Source organism: Pholcus phalangioides, unplaced genomic scaffold, assembly GCF_987345545.1.
Source record: "Pholcus phalangioides strain wild (caught in Gottingen) unplaced genomic scaffold, Ppha-v1.0 ptg000029l_1, whole genome shotgun sequence".
Lineage (NCBI taxonomy): Eukaryota > Metazoa > Arthropoda > Arachnida > Araneae > Pholcidae > Pholcus > Pholcus phalangioides.
The window spans coordinates 4534711-4551263 of NW_028301619.1; the positions used below are offsets into that span (position 1 = coordinate 4534711).

General features: G+C 37.5%; 1 protein-coding gene across 2 annotated transcripts in view; it reads right to left on the reverse strand.

Annotated features, from left to right (window-relative positions):
- Nucleotides 1-3475: 3475 nt before the first annotated feature.
- The window catches only part of LOC149067598 (regulator of G protein signaling 7-like), a 181447-nt gene continuing 168369 nt past the window's right edge, over nucleotides 3476-16553 (reverse strand). For both annotated transcript variants that reach the window (XM_089252502.1, XM_089252503.1), the window contains exons 12-16: nucleotides 14255-14380; nucleotides 13171-13245; nucleotides 4118-4229; nucleotides 3913-4005; nucleotides 3476-3775 (exon numbers count right to left, since the gene is read on the reverse strand). In XM_089252502.1, the coding sequence (XP_089108628.1) occupies nucleotides 3728-3775; nucleotides 3913-4005; nucleotides 4118-4229; nucleotides 13171-13245; nucleotides 14255-14380 (454 nt within the window). In that variant the 3' untranslated portion in view covers nucleotides 3476-3727. The remainder of the gene's footprint in view (nucleotides 3776-3912; nucleotides 4006-4117; nucleotides 4230-13170; nucleotides 13246-14254; nucleotides 14381-16553) is intronic.

The window sequence follows — 16553 nt, forward strand, 5'->3', positions numbered from 1 at the left end:
CCTGCTGTATCAATTCTTAATCTGTAATGTTATAAATTTGTAATGGCCCACCAAAATTCCACTTTAACTGCTTTTTCCATGACATACTTATTGACCCAGGAAATTGGAGATGGAAAGAAGTCGAGCGACTTGCCACGGTTACGCCGGAGATACTTGCTGACCAGTTCAAAGCGGCCACAGACAATTCATACTCCTTTTCGTAAAAAAATTTCCCTGACTTTTTCAGGTTTTCCAGTCAAATTTTCAAAAAACTCCAGGCTCTTTTTAAATCAAAAAATTGATATAAATTAATAAAAACTTACAAAAAATTAATTATATTATAAAATTAATAATTTTAATTACAATATCATAATGACATCATAATCGTAGATTTTTTTTTACACGCATTTATGCTTTTCAAATATGCCTGATGGAGAAGAAAAATGGAATACAATTAAGAAATTTGAAATTTCCCTTTTATGCAATTTCAATGCTCACAAGATTTAAGCCTTTACAGTTGTTTCCTTTGTGACATAATTAATCAAAGATGTAGTTGGTTTCACAGCATCAAAATGCTTTACAGTTGGCTTGCACTAGCACCTCCTAGAGATAGATCTACCTCGCGCTAGAACCGAGAAGTTTAGCAATCGGGAGTTGTTCACTGAACTCCTCTGATTTCACATGCTTGGCATGGTTCTGGATAACTTATCTGCCACGTTCAAGGCATTTTGGAGAATGACATCGCACAGGCAAATCCTGGAGAGTTGACTTGCTTCCTTCTTAAATCGGTAGAAGGCTCCGTAAGGATGTCTTGCCCGCTGAAGAACCTCTGTGCAGGGTTCGTACGGGTCAGGGAAAACCTGGAAAAGGCAGGGAATTTTTTTTTTACTAAAAAAAGTCAGGGAATTCAGGAAATCAGGGAATCACATTTTTGTTTTGAATCTACTCAACTAGAACTGGAAACTGATCAAGAACCGAAGGAAAGGGCTTCTTTTCGTTATACATTTGCTTTCACTATAGGAAGACCATTGCAAACGTAGCTTTACAAGTACATGGACCAAAGCGAATACAGTACTACAGGCTGATTAGCACATTGAGTACGGAAATGTCTATCAAAAAACTAATTTTCCTCATGTTATGATATTTGTTCGTCCCGTTCTTTGCAAAAGTGATAACAATACCCGAACTATAACATTATCCGTGCTTCTGATATGCGGCGTTGACTGTATTTTAAATTTGTGATTCCACAAGTGAACTAAACAGTAAAAGGCCCAGGCTATATTACCAATGGTAATTTTAGCCATTGCCTTGAAATTCGACACTGTAATGCCCTTTGAAAAAGCTTTTCAACATGTCCAGGTTCCTCAGTCGTACAATCATATGCACAACTCACGTTAAATAATGATTTCACGATTAAAAAATTTCAAAATGAGTTCTTTCAGCATACTTGATAAAGTGAATATCGCTAAAATGATGAGTTAATCGAATACTATGAATAAAATAACTCTGTTCCCGGGAAGTACGGGTAATATGGTCACATCATAAGAAATTCAACAGAGCAGAGGTTTTCATATTTTTTGTTTTTGAGTAGGACCAATGACTAAGCCAACTACATTTCCACGAAAAATACGGAAAGTTGGGTTTTCAAATACGGGAAAATACGGGAAATCGCCAACTGTTGCTAAAAACAATGCCAAAGCTGAGCACAAAAGCCAATTATGACTGAAATCACCGAAAAATTACCAAAGGGAGGGAAATTAAGCGCCACTGCAAACAGTGTATCGAAATGTAATTCATGAAAAAAAGAAACATTGAACGTGACGAATATGTGAGAAATAAATATTTATATTTTAAGTCAGAATTATAATACTGTATATATGTAGTTTATAAGTTGAGAAAATAAATTTAATCCTTGAATAAAAAAATTTACGTGGGCTTTTCAAAGTGCGGAGAAAAAAAGCGACATTTTCAATAGAAAGGTAGGATGTTCAAAACTACCGGAAAATACTGGAATTAGGAAATACGGGTCGCATCATATGACCCAAAAGATTCAATGAAAACATGAGGAAAACGAGACATTTTTATAGAAAATGCCGGAACGGCAAAATATACGGGAAAATACGGATGATATAATTTACTCTTATGTGACCCCCTTTCTTTGTAAAGGATCATTTTCATTTACTTCCCAAAATGAACGACACATTTTGTGATGTGAAATTGTAATTTGTCCAATTTTCTATGATATGCAAATTATATTAAAAAAAACCCAATACATTTTGGATTTTATTGGAGGGATGCATCGAAATTTACCCACTGACGTTACAAGAGGTTCGTGAAGCATTGACCGGCACCACAGGATATACACGGTGCATTGACCTTCACTACAGGGATTCGCGGCATCACAAAGTTTGGGGAACATCAAGGTCGGATCTTGAATCCTGCGAACTACACGACCGCAGAAGCCGCCAACTGAAGAGGGGTGATTTTTTATCACTAAAATATTATTCGCTTACACTCTCTTCGCTGAAAAATGTTCAGAACCGGCCTTGGGAAACACTGCTTTAGTGGATGCTTTTCCCAGAACACTCGTGCTCAAAAGTGGATGGGATACACAAAATGTATGCAGTGGTCCCATAAAAAATGTGCTATTGTGAAAGCCTAAAAAAGTTTATCAGTGAATAACGAAACTATAAATAACTGCATAATTGGTGTAAAGATTCGTATTATCGGATAGTTTTTGACATTTTATACAACTGGTATCCGATATTAAGTGTTGTGTTTTTTTCTTTTGAGTTAAAAATGTGATTATATCTTTATTAATTTTTCCATACACAGTCCAACCCCGTTATAGCCCCACCCCCTTATGTCACGCCAAACCCGCTTATAGCGCCAGAAATTTCCAGTAAACAAATCTTACATTTCCAGGCCTTACACGGGTAAAACCTTGATTGGATATAACTCCAAACTCGTTATATCGTGAGAGTTCTCCGAAATAAATTGTGGTGTTAAATCGGAGTTCGACTGTACATATCTGTAATAGGTTTTATTAGTTACATTTGGGGCACAGGTATTTGCATGGAAATAAAATAATCTTCGACTTAAATCGTATACTTCTCAAAATTCTGAAAAAACCCCCGATATTGAGTGCCTTTCCTCTGCTGTACTGTATATCAACTTATATGGCTTCAATGAGGAAATGTTCGACTATTAACCGACAACAAAGACGTAAATTTGTATCTGGCCGATGGGCCTGAACCCCCCCCCCCAAATTCTGAGCCCTCCCAGTATTTTCAATAACTTTACGCCTATGTCAGACAATATGATAGAAAATCCGAAAAGGTGAAAATTTAAAAGTTGATACTGTAATTGACTGAACGCATCATCTTTGATTTTTGACTTGTGAAAGATAATAACAAAAAAGAAAAAAAAAAGCCACACACAAAAAGGAAAAAATTAAAAAAGAATTATCAATATATTTTTTATTATACGTGGGATACATCAGCACAATATGGGGCATTTTTCTTGGGGGTACAACAGCATAACATCTGGATCACCTTTCAGGAAAGTGATGAGGGTCGTTCTCAAAGCATCGGACAAGGATATCAGAGACATCTAAAATAATTTCTTTAGACGTCAAAAACATTATTGAATCTGCTGGTCCACAACAGTGTAACGAAAGTGCAACTCTTCTCTTTCGTCTGGACATCGATTAGTTTCCAGCCGAGAATACAAGTCTCTTCTTTTTTATTCAGGATCCCAAGCTGAGGCTTGGCAGCTTCGGTAGAAAGAGTTTGCTCTGAAAAATGTAAAATAAACATATCTCTCGTGTGAAAGATTCGAAACATTTATTTTGAAATTTCAACATATTTCTCTAATGATACGTTTTTATATGACCTCTCACTAGGTTAATAAAATGTGCACACGTAATGCTACCTTTTTCTTTGTTCCATTCAAGTACTCTTTATACATATCTGACCGAAGGTATCGAGCGTAGCTGTCATTCTTCATCAAGACATATAAATGGGCCTGAAAAAAATAAACTATCATTGCACACCCCCTATTCTGTTAGAATTTTCTTACCCACCGAAAACGGTATTTATTTTTTCGAAAAGAAATCAGTCAAGTATCAAGCACTCACAGCTGCTTCATCAAAAACCCTCCTGTCTGGATTTTCCATGTTCCTTTTAGCATTTTCGTAGCTTTTTGAATCAATGTTGACTGGTGTATTGGCATCAACTTCCAAGAATTCACTGGAAATGGAAGAAACATCGATAAAAATCACATTGTAATGAATAGTGACGATAGATATTTGCAGCTTGTTCTGGTGGTTCTAAGGAGCGACAAATTATTCACATTAATCACAAGACATTACTGCACTAATGCTATCGTATAATGTGATTGTCACATAAAAATAAAAAATCGAAAAACCTATAACAGGCATATTGCAAAAATATTATTTTTATTTTACGAGACATTTCCGCATTTTAACATGTTTGGGCCACCAAATGCAAAAATGACCGTTTTTTTTCCAACGATGTTTACTTGAACTCGTTATCTTTACTATGATCCTTGAGAAAGAAAATTGTCATAACTTTATATAATGACAAATATAATTATTCAACTTTAAAAACAGAAAAAAAACAAAAAAACATTCCTATTCCTTGCAGATTTGCTCTGTGATTTTGCTGCTTACGGATTGGAATCTAAAGCCGAGTTTTCTTATGAGTAGAATTTCTGCGCCGTGTGCAGCGTGAAAACGCTCATTGGTTAAAAACTTGAGAGAGAGAAATTCCGGTTTTTTTGACCAATCAGAGTTTTCACGCTGCGCGCGCTGTAGAAACCTGCTTCCAGGAAAACCGGGCTTAAATGGCGTTTAGCCCCGTATTACACGTCTACTTTCATAGACGGCTACCTGCGTTTTTTTAACGCATGCGCATTAAAAGGATTGTTCCAAGCTCTAGTTACCTTCTTCATACAGGGATATTCGGATGCAGTGCGCATATGCGTAATGAGAGCGACTGAGCGCTTGTTTAAAACGTATTTCGCAATCTTTCCAATCTTGTGATGTATTTAAATTTTTATTTGTCAACAGTATTTTCGTATATATTTTTATGAATAATTTATCAAAGTAACATTTTAATTTGTTTGTATATTTTATATATGATAAAGTTTATGTAATTTTATAAATTTTAAAGAAATATATATGAAAAATATTATAATTTCTCTTCCAAGAAGAAATTCAGGACTGGCTTCATCATTTTCACGTGGAAAAGAAATATACTCTAGCACTGGAACCTGGAACTGAGGCCACTTGAGCCTCAAATAAATTTTGTGAGAGGGATGGGCCAACAATCCCTGAAGAAGGGGTTCTTCTTTAGTTGGTGTTGGCTGATCTCCCCCAATAATTAATGAAAAAACAATGCAAAGCATCACTCCGTGACGTCACTGAAGTAGGCCATTTCACCTGTAGGCATTGGATGTACTGGCAAAAAAAAAACATCGCATGCGTCGGCTTGTTATATCCAATGGCTACAGGTGAAATGGTCTACTTCAGTGACGTCACGAGCTTCGCGCGGAGGCCTTCTGCTATAGATGGTGTTGCTCAGTCGCTCTCATTACGCATATGCGCACAGCATCCGAACATCCCTGTATAAAGAAGCTAACTAGAACTCGAAACGATCCTTGTAATGCTCATGTGCTCCACGAAAGGACACAAGTAGCCGTCTGTGGAACTAGACACTTGTCTCCATATTTCCCGCTTTTTGATGATTTTTCGAATTAGCACATTGGCTAGTTTGGTGATGTCTCATATTTACTCTCGAACCCTCCCCATTTCCCGTATTTATCTTCACGAGCAGTGGCGTATTTACAGGAGGGCTTAGCGGGCTATATCCCAGGGCGGCATATTTGAGGAATGAGTGGCCAAAAAAATTAGTGGAATGGGAGAAGGGCAGTAAAATTTGTATGGCCCTGAATAAATCCGCTTCTGCCGAAATAGTGAGCGAGTAGGTCAGTGAATAACCTAGAGAGTTTGCAAGCACGTTAGTGAGGAAAAAAGTGACCTAGAGAGTGAGGGTCCACATCAGTGAGTGACCTAGAGTGCGTGCAAGCGTGTGAATGACAAAAATAGTGATCTAGGGAGCGTGCAAGCATGTGAATGACAAAAATAATGACATAGAGCATGGGTAAACGAGTAAATGATTAAAAGAGTAACTCAAAGCGTATGCAAGCATGTGAGTGACCTAGAGCGTGTGCAAGCATGTGTGAGTGACCAAAACAGTGATTTAAAAACACAGTTGTACTTGCTTGTGGGGGGGGGGGAACCAAGCAGGTTATAGCACAGGGAGGCGAATCTGAGTGGTAAAAAAAATAGACTAGAGAGAGTGGGAGAAGCATGGGTGGAGATACGGGGGGGGGGCATGGGGGGCAATGCCCCCAGCGTTGAATGTAAAGCCTACTGATCTAATGTATTTGCGTATATATGAATTGACATCCTCATCATCATGCCCCCAGACTTTCAAGTTTATCTTCGCCTATGGGGAGAAGGGCGGCAAAATTCGTGTAGCCCGCAGGCGACAAAACCATAAATGCGCCCCTGTTCATGAGATATGGTCACTTTAATATAAAGTTGTATGGAGAAAAAATAGTATGACAAAATATTAGTTATATACGGTTTATATCTACTTCAGAAAAGGGGAGAGAGCATTTCTATATAATCAATAAATAGTATATTCCGTTCTTCAGTATCGGAATCTTGTTTTGCTTAATCGATCAGTTTGATTTCGGCAGATAAATTGTTTGGTAGTGCCACCTATCGCCTCATTTTTTCAACAGAAAGTAGAGATTTTATTGTGGAATTCCAGCGTGATTCATAAAAAAGGTTATAATGTACAACCCCACAAATAAAATAAAAAAAATAGTAAAACAAATTTCAACTGTTAACTATGATACTGTTCGATTTGAATGATGTTTGGTTTATAGCGGATAGGTAAGAAATTTTAATATAAAATGATATGATTTTTTAAACAAATTTTTGCTAATTACGGGAAGGTGCATATGCATATTTCAACACAATGATTATTTTTCTCTCCCTGAACAGTATTTTGGGAGCTGGATAGTGTATCCAGACAAAGAAAGGGAATGAAGAACTAAAATATTTAGCTATAGGCATATACAGGGCCGCAACTAGGGGGGAGCAGGCGGGACGCGTGTCCCGGGCGCTGGACCCGAGGGGGCGCAAATTTCATTCTGAAAACCTCTCCTTCAACATTACAAGGGGGCGTCAAAATGCGCGCTTGCCCCGGGTGACCAAGAATCTAGTTGTGGCCCTGGGCATATACGTTACTGCCAAAGCCCGAAACTGGCCGATTTACGACGGGGCCGGCCACTTCACCAATCGGCCAATTTCGTTGTAAACTGACCCGGTCAATGTCCGAATTTTGGGCTTTGGCCAAGCAGTTCACGAAGTGGCCAGTGAGCCCTGGCCAAAGTCCGATAACAAAAGATATGATTCGGGATCATCGTCAAGTTCGCGTATTTTTTCGCGATAATTATGCCCACGTTAGTTATGGCAACCTATCAAACCGCAATCACGATGCAGTAATAATTTCTTTCTTTAAAATTTGGTAGAAAAAACGATGTTTATATAATTATTTATATATTTTTTCCTCTGTAATTTCACTTTTTCTTTTTCCTCTCGTCACATGGAGCTAATCCGATACAGCTGCCATATATAGACACGTATTCCAAGTTGGAAATTAAAAAACAGGGATTTGGCTCCTACTGGACCATCTCACATCAGCATATCGAGCTTTGACCAGGGATCTCCGGCCACTTCACGAAGTAGCCGCACTTCGGGCTTTGACAGTAACATATATATATGACAGGTATTTTCCATGAAGGTGTTAACACATACTCATAATAATAAGCGGTTTTGGCATAAAACAACAGCATGAATAGTATGTGGTGCGGAAAATTGTAGAAAAGGGACTGGAATTCAAATTTCATATATTCCCCAATGCCTGATAGTATATATGTCTTTTCCAAGAAGTAAAACACATATTTTCCCCAGTGAATAAAAAGTGAGGCGAATCAAAAGATTGTTTGGTAGAAGAGCGCAAGAGCAATCGACATTGGATGATTCCGCTAAATACGTAACATGAAATGTTATTAATCGTTTAGGTTCAGGTCGAATGCAGTCATATTAGCCTTAAGCCGAGACTACGCTTATGTAAAGCTGGTTGAAGAGAACGACCAGGATCTTCCAGTCCAACCCCTAAGCCAAAGAGTCGCCTTCTTTCCCGATCTGCCACACATATGTCGAAGAACGTCAACAGTCAAAGTGTTCCGGAAGCAAATATTCACCAAGGAACATTGGGCCAGGATAGACCAGTGTGTAGCAAGCCTATGCAATGATCAATCTTGGAACATACACTGGTGTAAGAAATTAAGAGAATTTGCAGACTTGGTCGATTATCTCTAGAACTACTGTACCGATTTTAATGAAATTCGATATGTACATACATTGATACAATACAAAACAAATAACCATTCAATAATTGTGTAATATACACACACGCATGATCGTGCATAACACTTGTTGGAGTCGGAAGGTATGAAACAGCGGTTGCAGAATAAACAAAAAAATGGGTTAATAGGGAGTATGGTCCCCTCTTACAGATATACAGGTCTCGCAGTATGATTTCCTACTTGAAATAAGGCAGTTTATCATTTCCTGTGGCAATTGGTCCCACTCGTTCAGCAACGCTGTTTTCATTCCCTGGATGGTTCCCGGAAGGGGGTTTCGAGTTGCAATTACCCTCCCCAGAGCGTCCCAGACATGCTCTATAGGGTTAAGGTCTGGAGATCTTTCTGGCCAATCCATCCGGCGAATATCCTCACTCTCTAGAAAATCGTCGAGCAGAAGAGCTCTATGTGGCCTCGCGTTATCGTCCATTAAAATGAACTCGGGGTTAACTGCACCCCTGAAAAGGCGAACATAGGGCTTCAAGACCTCATCCCTACACGTCACAGTGCCTCTTTCAAAGACATGGAGAGGTGTGCGGCCATCCAACATGATGCCTGCCCAGACCATTAATCCTCCTCCGCCATAATGGTCGATTTCGCGGACATTGGAGGGTAGGTAGCGGGTCCCTGGTTCTCTCCATGTGAACGTACGGCGAGAATCTGTGCTTAGGTTGAACCGAGACTCATCAGTGAAGAGAACGGTCGCCCATTGATCCCTACTCCAATCTCTATGCACCATGATAAATGGATTCTCCTGTCCGTAGAAGTGAGCGGGCCGCAAACAGCAGGTCTTCTTGCAAACAACCCTCTCTCATGAAGTCTTTTGGAAACAGTCACCCTTGATACACGGGTTCCTGTGTGGCTGCATACAAGTCACGAGAGAGCCGAGAAGCTGTAGCACTCCTGTTACGCCTCGCTATAATCGACAAATGGCAATCTTCTCTGGCCGTCGTGGCTCTTGGACGACCTTGCCCAGGCTTTCTCTCGATGGATCCGGTATCCTGGAACTGTTACCATAAGTTACACACGACGCTGGGTGTTAAATTGAACTCTCTACAAATCTGGACTTGGCATTGTCCTGCTTCTAGCCTCCCCACAATTCGCCACCTCATTCCATCATCTAAACGCTGGTGGTTACTCATTTTTACTGTTACAATTTGAAATTAATCGATTGCTGCAAAATAATACCAAGAAATTCGTTGAGGTGTGCTAGCGAACGAAATGTGTCTTAACTTACGCGCGCTTATAAAGCCTGTTTCTCTACTGGCTGCGCCTACACACATGTGTACGCTTACGTATTTGACGTACAAGATTTGCATTTTTGTCTAGAAGCAGTGGTTTTACCACTGCTTCAGTTACCACTTTTTCAGTTCAGTTCATGAAATTCGATAAAATATGCAAATTCTCTTAATTTATTTCACCAGTGTATTTGGCCAGGCTGGACACGAGTGTGGACTCAGCTTTAGCCAAAGCCATAAGAGTGTGTCAAAGCATGATTTCCAGAAAATAGAATAACTTTTTGCAGATTAGAAATATTGAAGGAAAACGAAGGCAAGAGCATAAAGTCAGTCACATTGGAAATGTTAAAACTCAGATTATTAGAAATCATTTCCATATTATCTGTTCATGGATCTATGATGTGACGCTGTACGGTTATGTAGCTTCAGTTTGTCAATTGTATAAACTTCGATCCCAGCGACCGCATATACAGTTCGTCACAAAAATTTGGACACTATAGATTTATAACTACGCCATTTATCTACCGTTTCAAATTTTGATTTCATTTCTTTAGCTTGTGATCAGAATGCAAAAACCTACTTTAAACTTCGGTCATTGTCGAGAAAAATAAGTTTTGCATTTTTTAAACTCAAAATTTTGAAAAATACCTACTTCATCAAACATCAACTCTGGCCATATCGCTATATTGCAATTTACTGCAATTAATGAGATCGGTTGGAAATGAAGGCGTCACCGAATCTATTGGTGGTCACCTCATGCTCGTTAGGGAAAATATTTTTATCTATATCTCCTCCCTCGGATTTGAACCTCCGACCGTGACGGCAACCTTCACGGTATTAGACGAGCATCTTACCACCACTCTACTCAGGATTGAAAATTAATGCCAACAGCACGCGGTGTTTCTAGATGGTTACCTTCCCAAGTACTAACCGCGCTCGATGCTGCTTAACTTCGGTGATCGGACGAGAACCGATGTTTTGATATGACCGTTGGCGAAATATCATTACCTGCTCTGAATATATATTCTCTCGGGTCCATCGTCTTACCCATTATGCTTCATGGACATTGAACAGGCAGCATTTGCGTCTATTGGTCAGGCTTCCTTAACTTCGGAAATTGGTCGTCAAAACTCTGATGCTTAAAAGGAGATTCTCGAGAAAAATCTGCTGCTGACTGGAGAAGATTTAGGAGAGCAAAGCTTGATATTTCAACATTATAACGTGTCTATTCAAAGATCTGCTGCCACAAAAAAGCTCTTTAATCGCAAAAATGTATCGGTTTTAGACTGGCCATCGATTATCTATTTAGCATCGAAGTCTATTAGCTATTAAAAGCATGTAATTTTTGTAAATTCGAATTTTCTCTAAACTTTTGAGACAACCATTTTTTGTATTTTCAATACCATAAATGTTTTAAATGTTTTTTCGTAGAGATTTTTTTCTATAAAAGTAGAAATGCTTCAGGTAATATCCATTAAAAGATGCTGATTTTACCCGCAGTATATTTTTTTGTTATTTTAAGAAAAGTGCATTATCTAAACTTTGAGACGGAGTGTAGTTAGCGTTTAGAACTTTACGCTATTCCTTCTGTCAACGCGGTTTTTTTTCTAATTTCTAACCATGTGACGTGAATGCATTGTCTATTATATAATGATCGCTAACAATTTATCTGTCATAGAAGCAGGCTTATCATAACACGTATCAATTCCAACTTATTCCACTTAGGCAATAATAATAATAATATAAAATAGATGGCTGCACATACCAAACACCACCACTCAATTCTTTCTAGAAATGTTGAATACGTTCCCTTTGGTTTCCCACAATGTTTATGGCATATATTGTTATGGGCATCTCTTTCTCAGCCACCTCGTTGGGCATTTTGTCTGTTTGGCGTTGTATTTGTATTTGTATTGACAGGTCTGACGGAATCAAAATCTAATCCTATCACATCTGAAAGGTAGTACTCGTCGTCATGTGCTAGCAAAGGGGCGCCAATATGAAAAAACATCATTGGGAGAGAGGAAGGGGCTGAAAATTGACATGTCATCCCGTATATACGGGACTCAAGATGTGGAGTACGCAGAATGGGGAGGAGTGCGTTGCATTGTATATTCATTAATTATTGGGGGTAAAAGTTTACAAAAGTTATTGCAGGGGCCCTAAACAGCCTCAGCCTCCAGTTTTCGGTGCCTATGTGTTCTAGGATTAATACGTTAAGCTGTAGAGGACATGGTTTTGTGGGTATATTGAGCATATATAGAATGATTTTGCCGAGTGGAGGTGCCGCCCACTTTCTATTATTATTTTTTATTTAATGAATACACTGAGCACAACATCTGAAGTGTCTATTGTCCGAATTTGGTGTCAGTTAGTAAAAAGCCTTCCCCAATCGTCTGAGTTGGGAGGTTTAGTTCCAATAACCCCATACATAAAAAATTTAAAAGAACGGAACTGCAGTTTTTTGTGAATGGCCGCGATGTTCACTCTGACTTCACTCGAATAGGAAAACTTTGTTTTTAACTATTTAAAAAATATAGTAAAATTACAAATTTCATAGAAATAAAATAATATTTTTTGATTCGGTAAATATTTTGGTCCTGAAAAAACTAGTGGTGATTCCATTCGATAATATGAGCAAATCATGAAGCTGTATACCAATTACACACAGGGTGCATAGAAAAGTTCTTATACATCTCTTCAACTTTTGAACTTTCAATTAGAAAAAGTATGAAAACAACGTGCTCATTATATAGATATGTCATTTCTTTTACTGGAGCCGTATATGTACTGAGATACAAAATCTAATTTTCTATACGGCTTCCTCTCCTTTGACTTGAAAAAATACATATTTTCAAGTGCGACATTCACTGAGATATATTTTGATTATAAAAAGAGGAAAAGAACAGCACATACGCTATAGGACAAATTCGAGGAAAAACATCGTGGAAGTTCGAAAGATCCTTTGAAGTTGCTGTTTATTAAAACTTTTATAAATTCTGAATGCCCCTCCCCCCACCCAATTTTCGGCGAGCAATATCTCTTCGAATATTGCACTTAGGTTTTTTATGCATGCTGACTATGATATGGAATGATTTATGATATGGAATTATTTTGGGCAATAGAGACTGAGCTGGCTCAATAGTGACAGGGCAACAACTTTTAATTGGAAGTTGGAAGACCGTATTAAAAAAAAAAAAAAAATCAAATTTTGTACTTCGGTACATATACGGCCCGTAGTAAAATGAATGAAATATCTAAAACGGGCACGTTATTTAAAATCTTTTTTATCTGAAAGTGTCTCTAAAATCCTTGGTTTAAACGTTAAAGGGGTGTATAAGGACTTTATTATGCAACGTGTATATCATAACATGGTATACAAATATAGATACATGTCAGCGATATATACCAAAATAGTTATATTTACTTCCATATTTCTCTCACTTTTACAAGAACTTCCCCCGAAGGAACTTGCTTTAGCTCTTGTACGGCATCCCAAAACCTTTAAAATACAAAAATAAATTTTAACAAATATTACTTGTCATAGTTTTTATACATACAGGGTGGACGAGAAGTCCTGGGCACATTTTGAAAACTAATCAAACAAATCAATCAAAACAAAACAAATCAACCAATTCATATAGGATCTTAATTTTCATAAAAATGAATTAATTCATTTAAAAATTGGTATTCGAGTTTCATTAGGCTTAAGCATTTTGATTTTCTACTGATACATTTAATGCATGCTAATCCAGTAAATAGTGTAATTCGGAACTGCTGGGCAGGAGGAACATTAAGAAGCGATAGAACCACCGTACCAGCCATGAAATGTATGTCTGCATTTTTCTTGATTAGTTAAACCATACATCCTTTCTGCAATCTACGGCAAAATCAACGCTTTCTGCATTCAAAGATAGTGCCGTCTAGCGGTTCACCGATTGCGTAACGATCATGTGGGACGAAATTTGGCTGTTTAGATGTGTTCCCTATCGCTCCTTAAATGATTTCTGAATCACTCTGTATATACGTAGCTGTATAAGGATATTAAACAATGATATGTGTAGCTTCTGGAAGACTGGCGTATTTTTTTAAGCAAGTGAACTTCGAGACTTTTTAATGAAACTGCTTTTGAGCAACAGTTATGAATTCTACAAAGTTTGAATATTCAAGCTCCAAAGCGATGGAGAAAATTTCATCGCTTGAACAGAAACACGGATACTGGGTTAAGGGAAAGTTTACTTCAAAGCCGAAAATAAGTTTAAAAAAATCCACGAGATTCGAAAGGGTTATGGCTTCAGCAAAGTTCGAAATAAGACGTTAAAGGGCTTGTGATTTAGGGCCGGGAAATCAATAAACATTTACTGTCAGACCCGAAAGGAACGGCAAGAACTTTCACGCTCGAAAAGTTGTAAGGATTGTAAAGACTAAGGAAAAGGAAGGGGTTCACAAAGATTTATGGTTGCAAAACGTGGAGCTGCAGTGCGCGAAACTCCTGGGAAATCGCACATTACTTGAGATTTTCGGCGCTGAATTCCTTTTCTAGAAACTTGTAGAACTGTTCCCTTCCAGCCGGATCTTTTAGAAGCTCTTGCAACGAAAATGCCCATCGTTTGACTCGCCTTGCGCTGACTTCTTTCCTGTCAAGCATAGAGAATTTCACTATATATCGTTACATTAAATCCAATAAATTTATTTCTAGAAATTGAATCGCCCTTTCCCTAGATAATTAACAAAAACTGAATATTTTTTTTCACGTTAAAAATAAATCCCGGTTAATTTCACAATATCTTTCGGCTGGGTACTTTTGTGAGGTTCATTCCCGATAAGTTATAATCTTATTCTTGCCATTATTTCCATACTCTCTCGCTCTCTTCCAACTACTCTACAGAGTAGTTGCATGAAATAATGGAGTATATATACATACACTATGTACGGGGGGGGGATTCCGTAATTTACTGGCGAACCGTTGATCCTAGAGGCATAACTATAATTAGAAAAAATATTCAAATAACGTGTAAATTTAAGATATATAGCCAGTCATATCGCAAGGGGTTCTATAGCTATCAATGTAAAAAAAATTAACTTTTTATACGGGCACCCTGTTCTCAAAAATCCAATTACAATGTTGTTGCCCGGTCTCAATTGAAGGCAACAAAAATAATTTTACGTTTCGAAGGGCAGTATTCGCTGAGATATTTGAGTTCGAATATTAGAAAAAGTTTTGAAGAACAGCAAAAACTAACGGATAACGTTCCTTTCCCTCATTTATGCAGTTATTTCCCAACTTTTTTGATTTTTCAATTCAAATATGTCAGTGAATTTAGAAATCGTCGAATTTCTTTTGTTGGTCTCAAGAGAGACAGGGCAACAATTTTCTAATTGGGTTTTTGAGGATAGGGTGTCCGTATAAAAAAGCTAATTTTTGTATTTTGATAACTATACAACAACATCATGAATGACGTACTTGCGTTCTACACGTTATTTGTTGTATACTTTTTCTAATTGGAAGTATTGGATCTGTAGGATCAACGGTTCGCCAGTAAAATGCGGCAAGGGGAATTCCGAAATCACTCTGTATAGTCAGCTGATATTTTCTAATTGTCAAAAGAAAAAAGTATAGAAACATAGAAAATTAGACCGAAATAAAAAATTAAATTTAAATATCCATTATTGAATCCAAATCTTTATACAGAAGGTTAAAAACGTTATTATTGTATGTGCATTTTACATGCATGTATATCTTTTTGGAACTAAGTCAAACACATGGTAGAAACTGGGAAGTTGTGATTTTATACATTAACAAGACACATTCTGTGCATGAGCTGACCGTAGCATTTAGTATTTAATCATGTAAGAGGTGATTCCATTTCTCACCGAATAACCCGTAAGACATTGAGCAGAGTATTGATCAAAACGGTCGGTCATACAATTCCACGGGATAAATGATTTCCAAAATAAAACGGAAAATCTCTGTCTTCGATGGGGGTGACGAAAGCTAGAGCTGCAAGCTTAATATGAAGTTAAAACGATGTTGAACGAAACTGGATAAATTTACTTTAGTAAAATGATGTTGATAAGCGAAAAAATTAGTGAAATTTCCAAGATTATGGATTTCGCTTGTTTTATCAAGATCTCGGAAAAAAGATTAGCGTAGATTTAAAAGCGTAGAATAATGAAATGAAAATTATCTCAGATTTTGGATGCATTTTGTGATCTGTTATTTTCTGATGCTGTGGTTATTTAACGAAACCATAATCATCGTTTTATTAACAAGGAAAGGGTCCCAAAGTGATGGAGGAAATAACTTCAAAACATTTTGAAAAACTTACTAATGATTCTACTCATTTAAATGAGCACAAAAATGCAAAAAAAAAAAAATCCGGCGGAATTGTTTTAGGTCCCTCAAGAAAAAAAATGTAAATATTAATATTTTGGATGCCAATAGAAGCCAAGAGGGAATTTAAAAGTCCCGCAAGTGAGTGTTAGAGGGACGTCATTCAAAAAACAGATGATCAAGTAAAGCACAGATAAAGAACGAGGAAAAAAGAGAGAAATAACTAGTTTCTAGAACAGAGAAGAAGGAGGAAAGAAAGGAAAAGGAACTAAAAAAAAAGAAGTTTTTATAGATATATCGCCAAAAAGCGCAAGAGGTGAAGAGTAGCCAGCTGTTATAATTTTTAATAAATTTTAGGGTTTTAATAACTTCATTCCACCGTTAACTTTTTTTTGTTTTCATGTTTCTGGGTGAGATGAATGTACTTAAAGTTTTTCATAACTTTTTGAGGACGACATCTTCAGACCCTTTCCTTG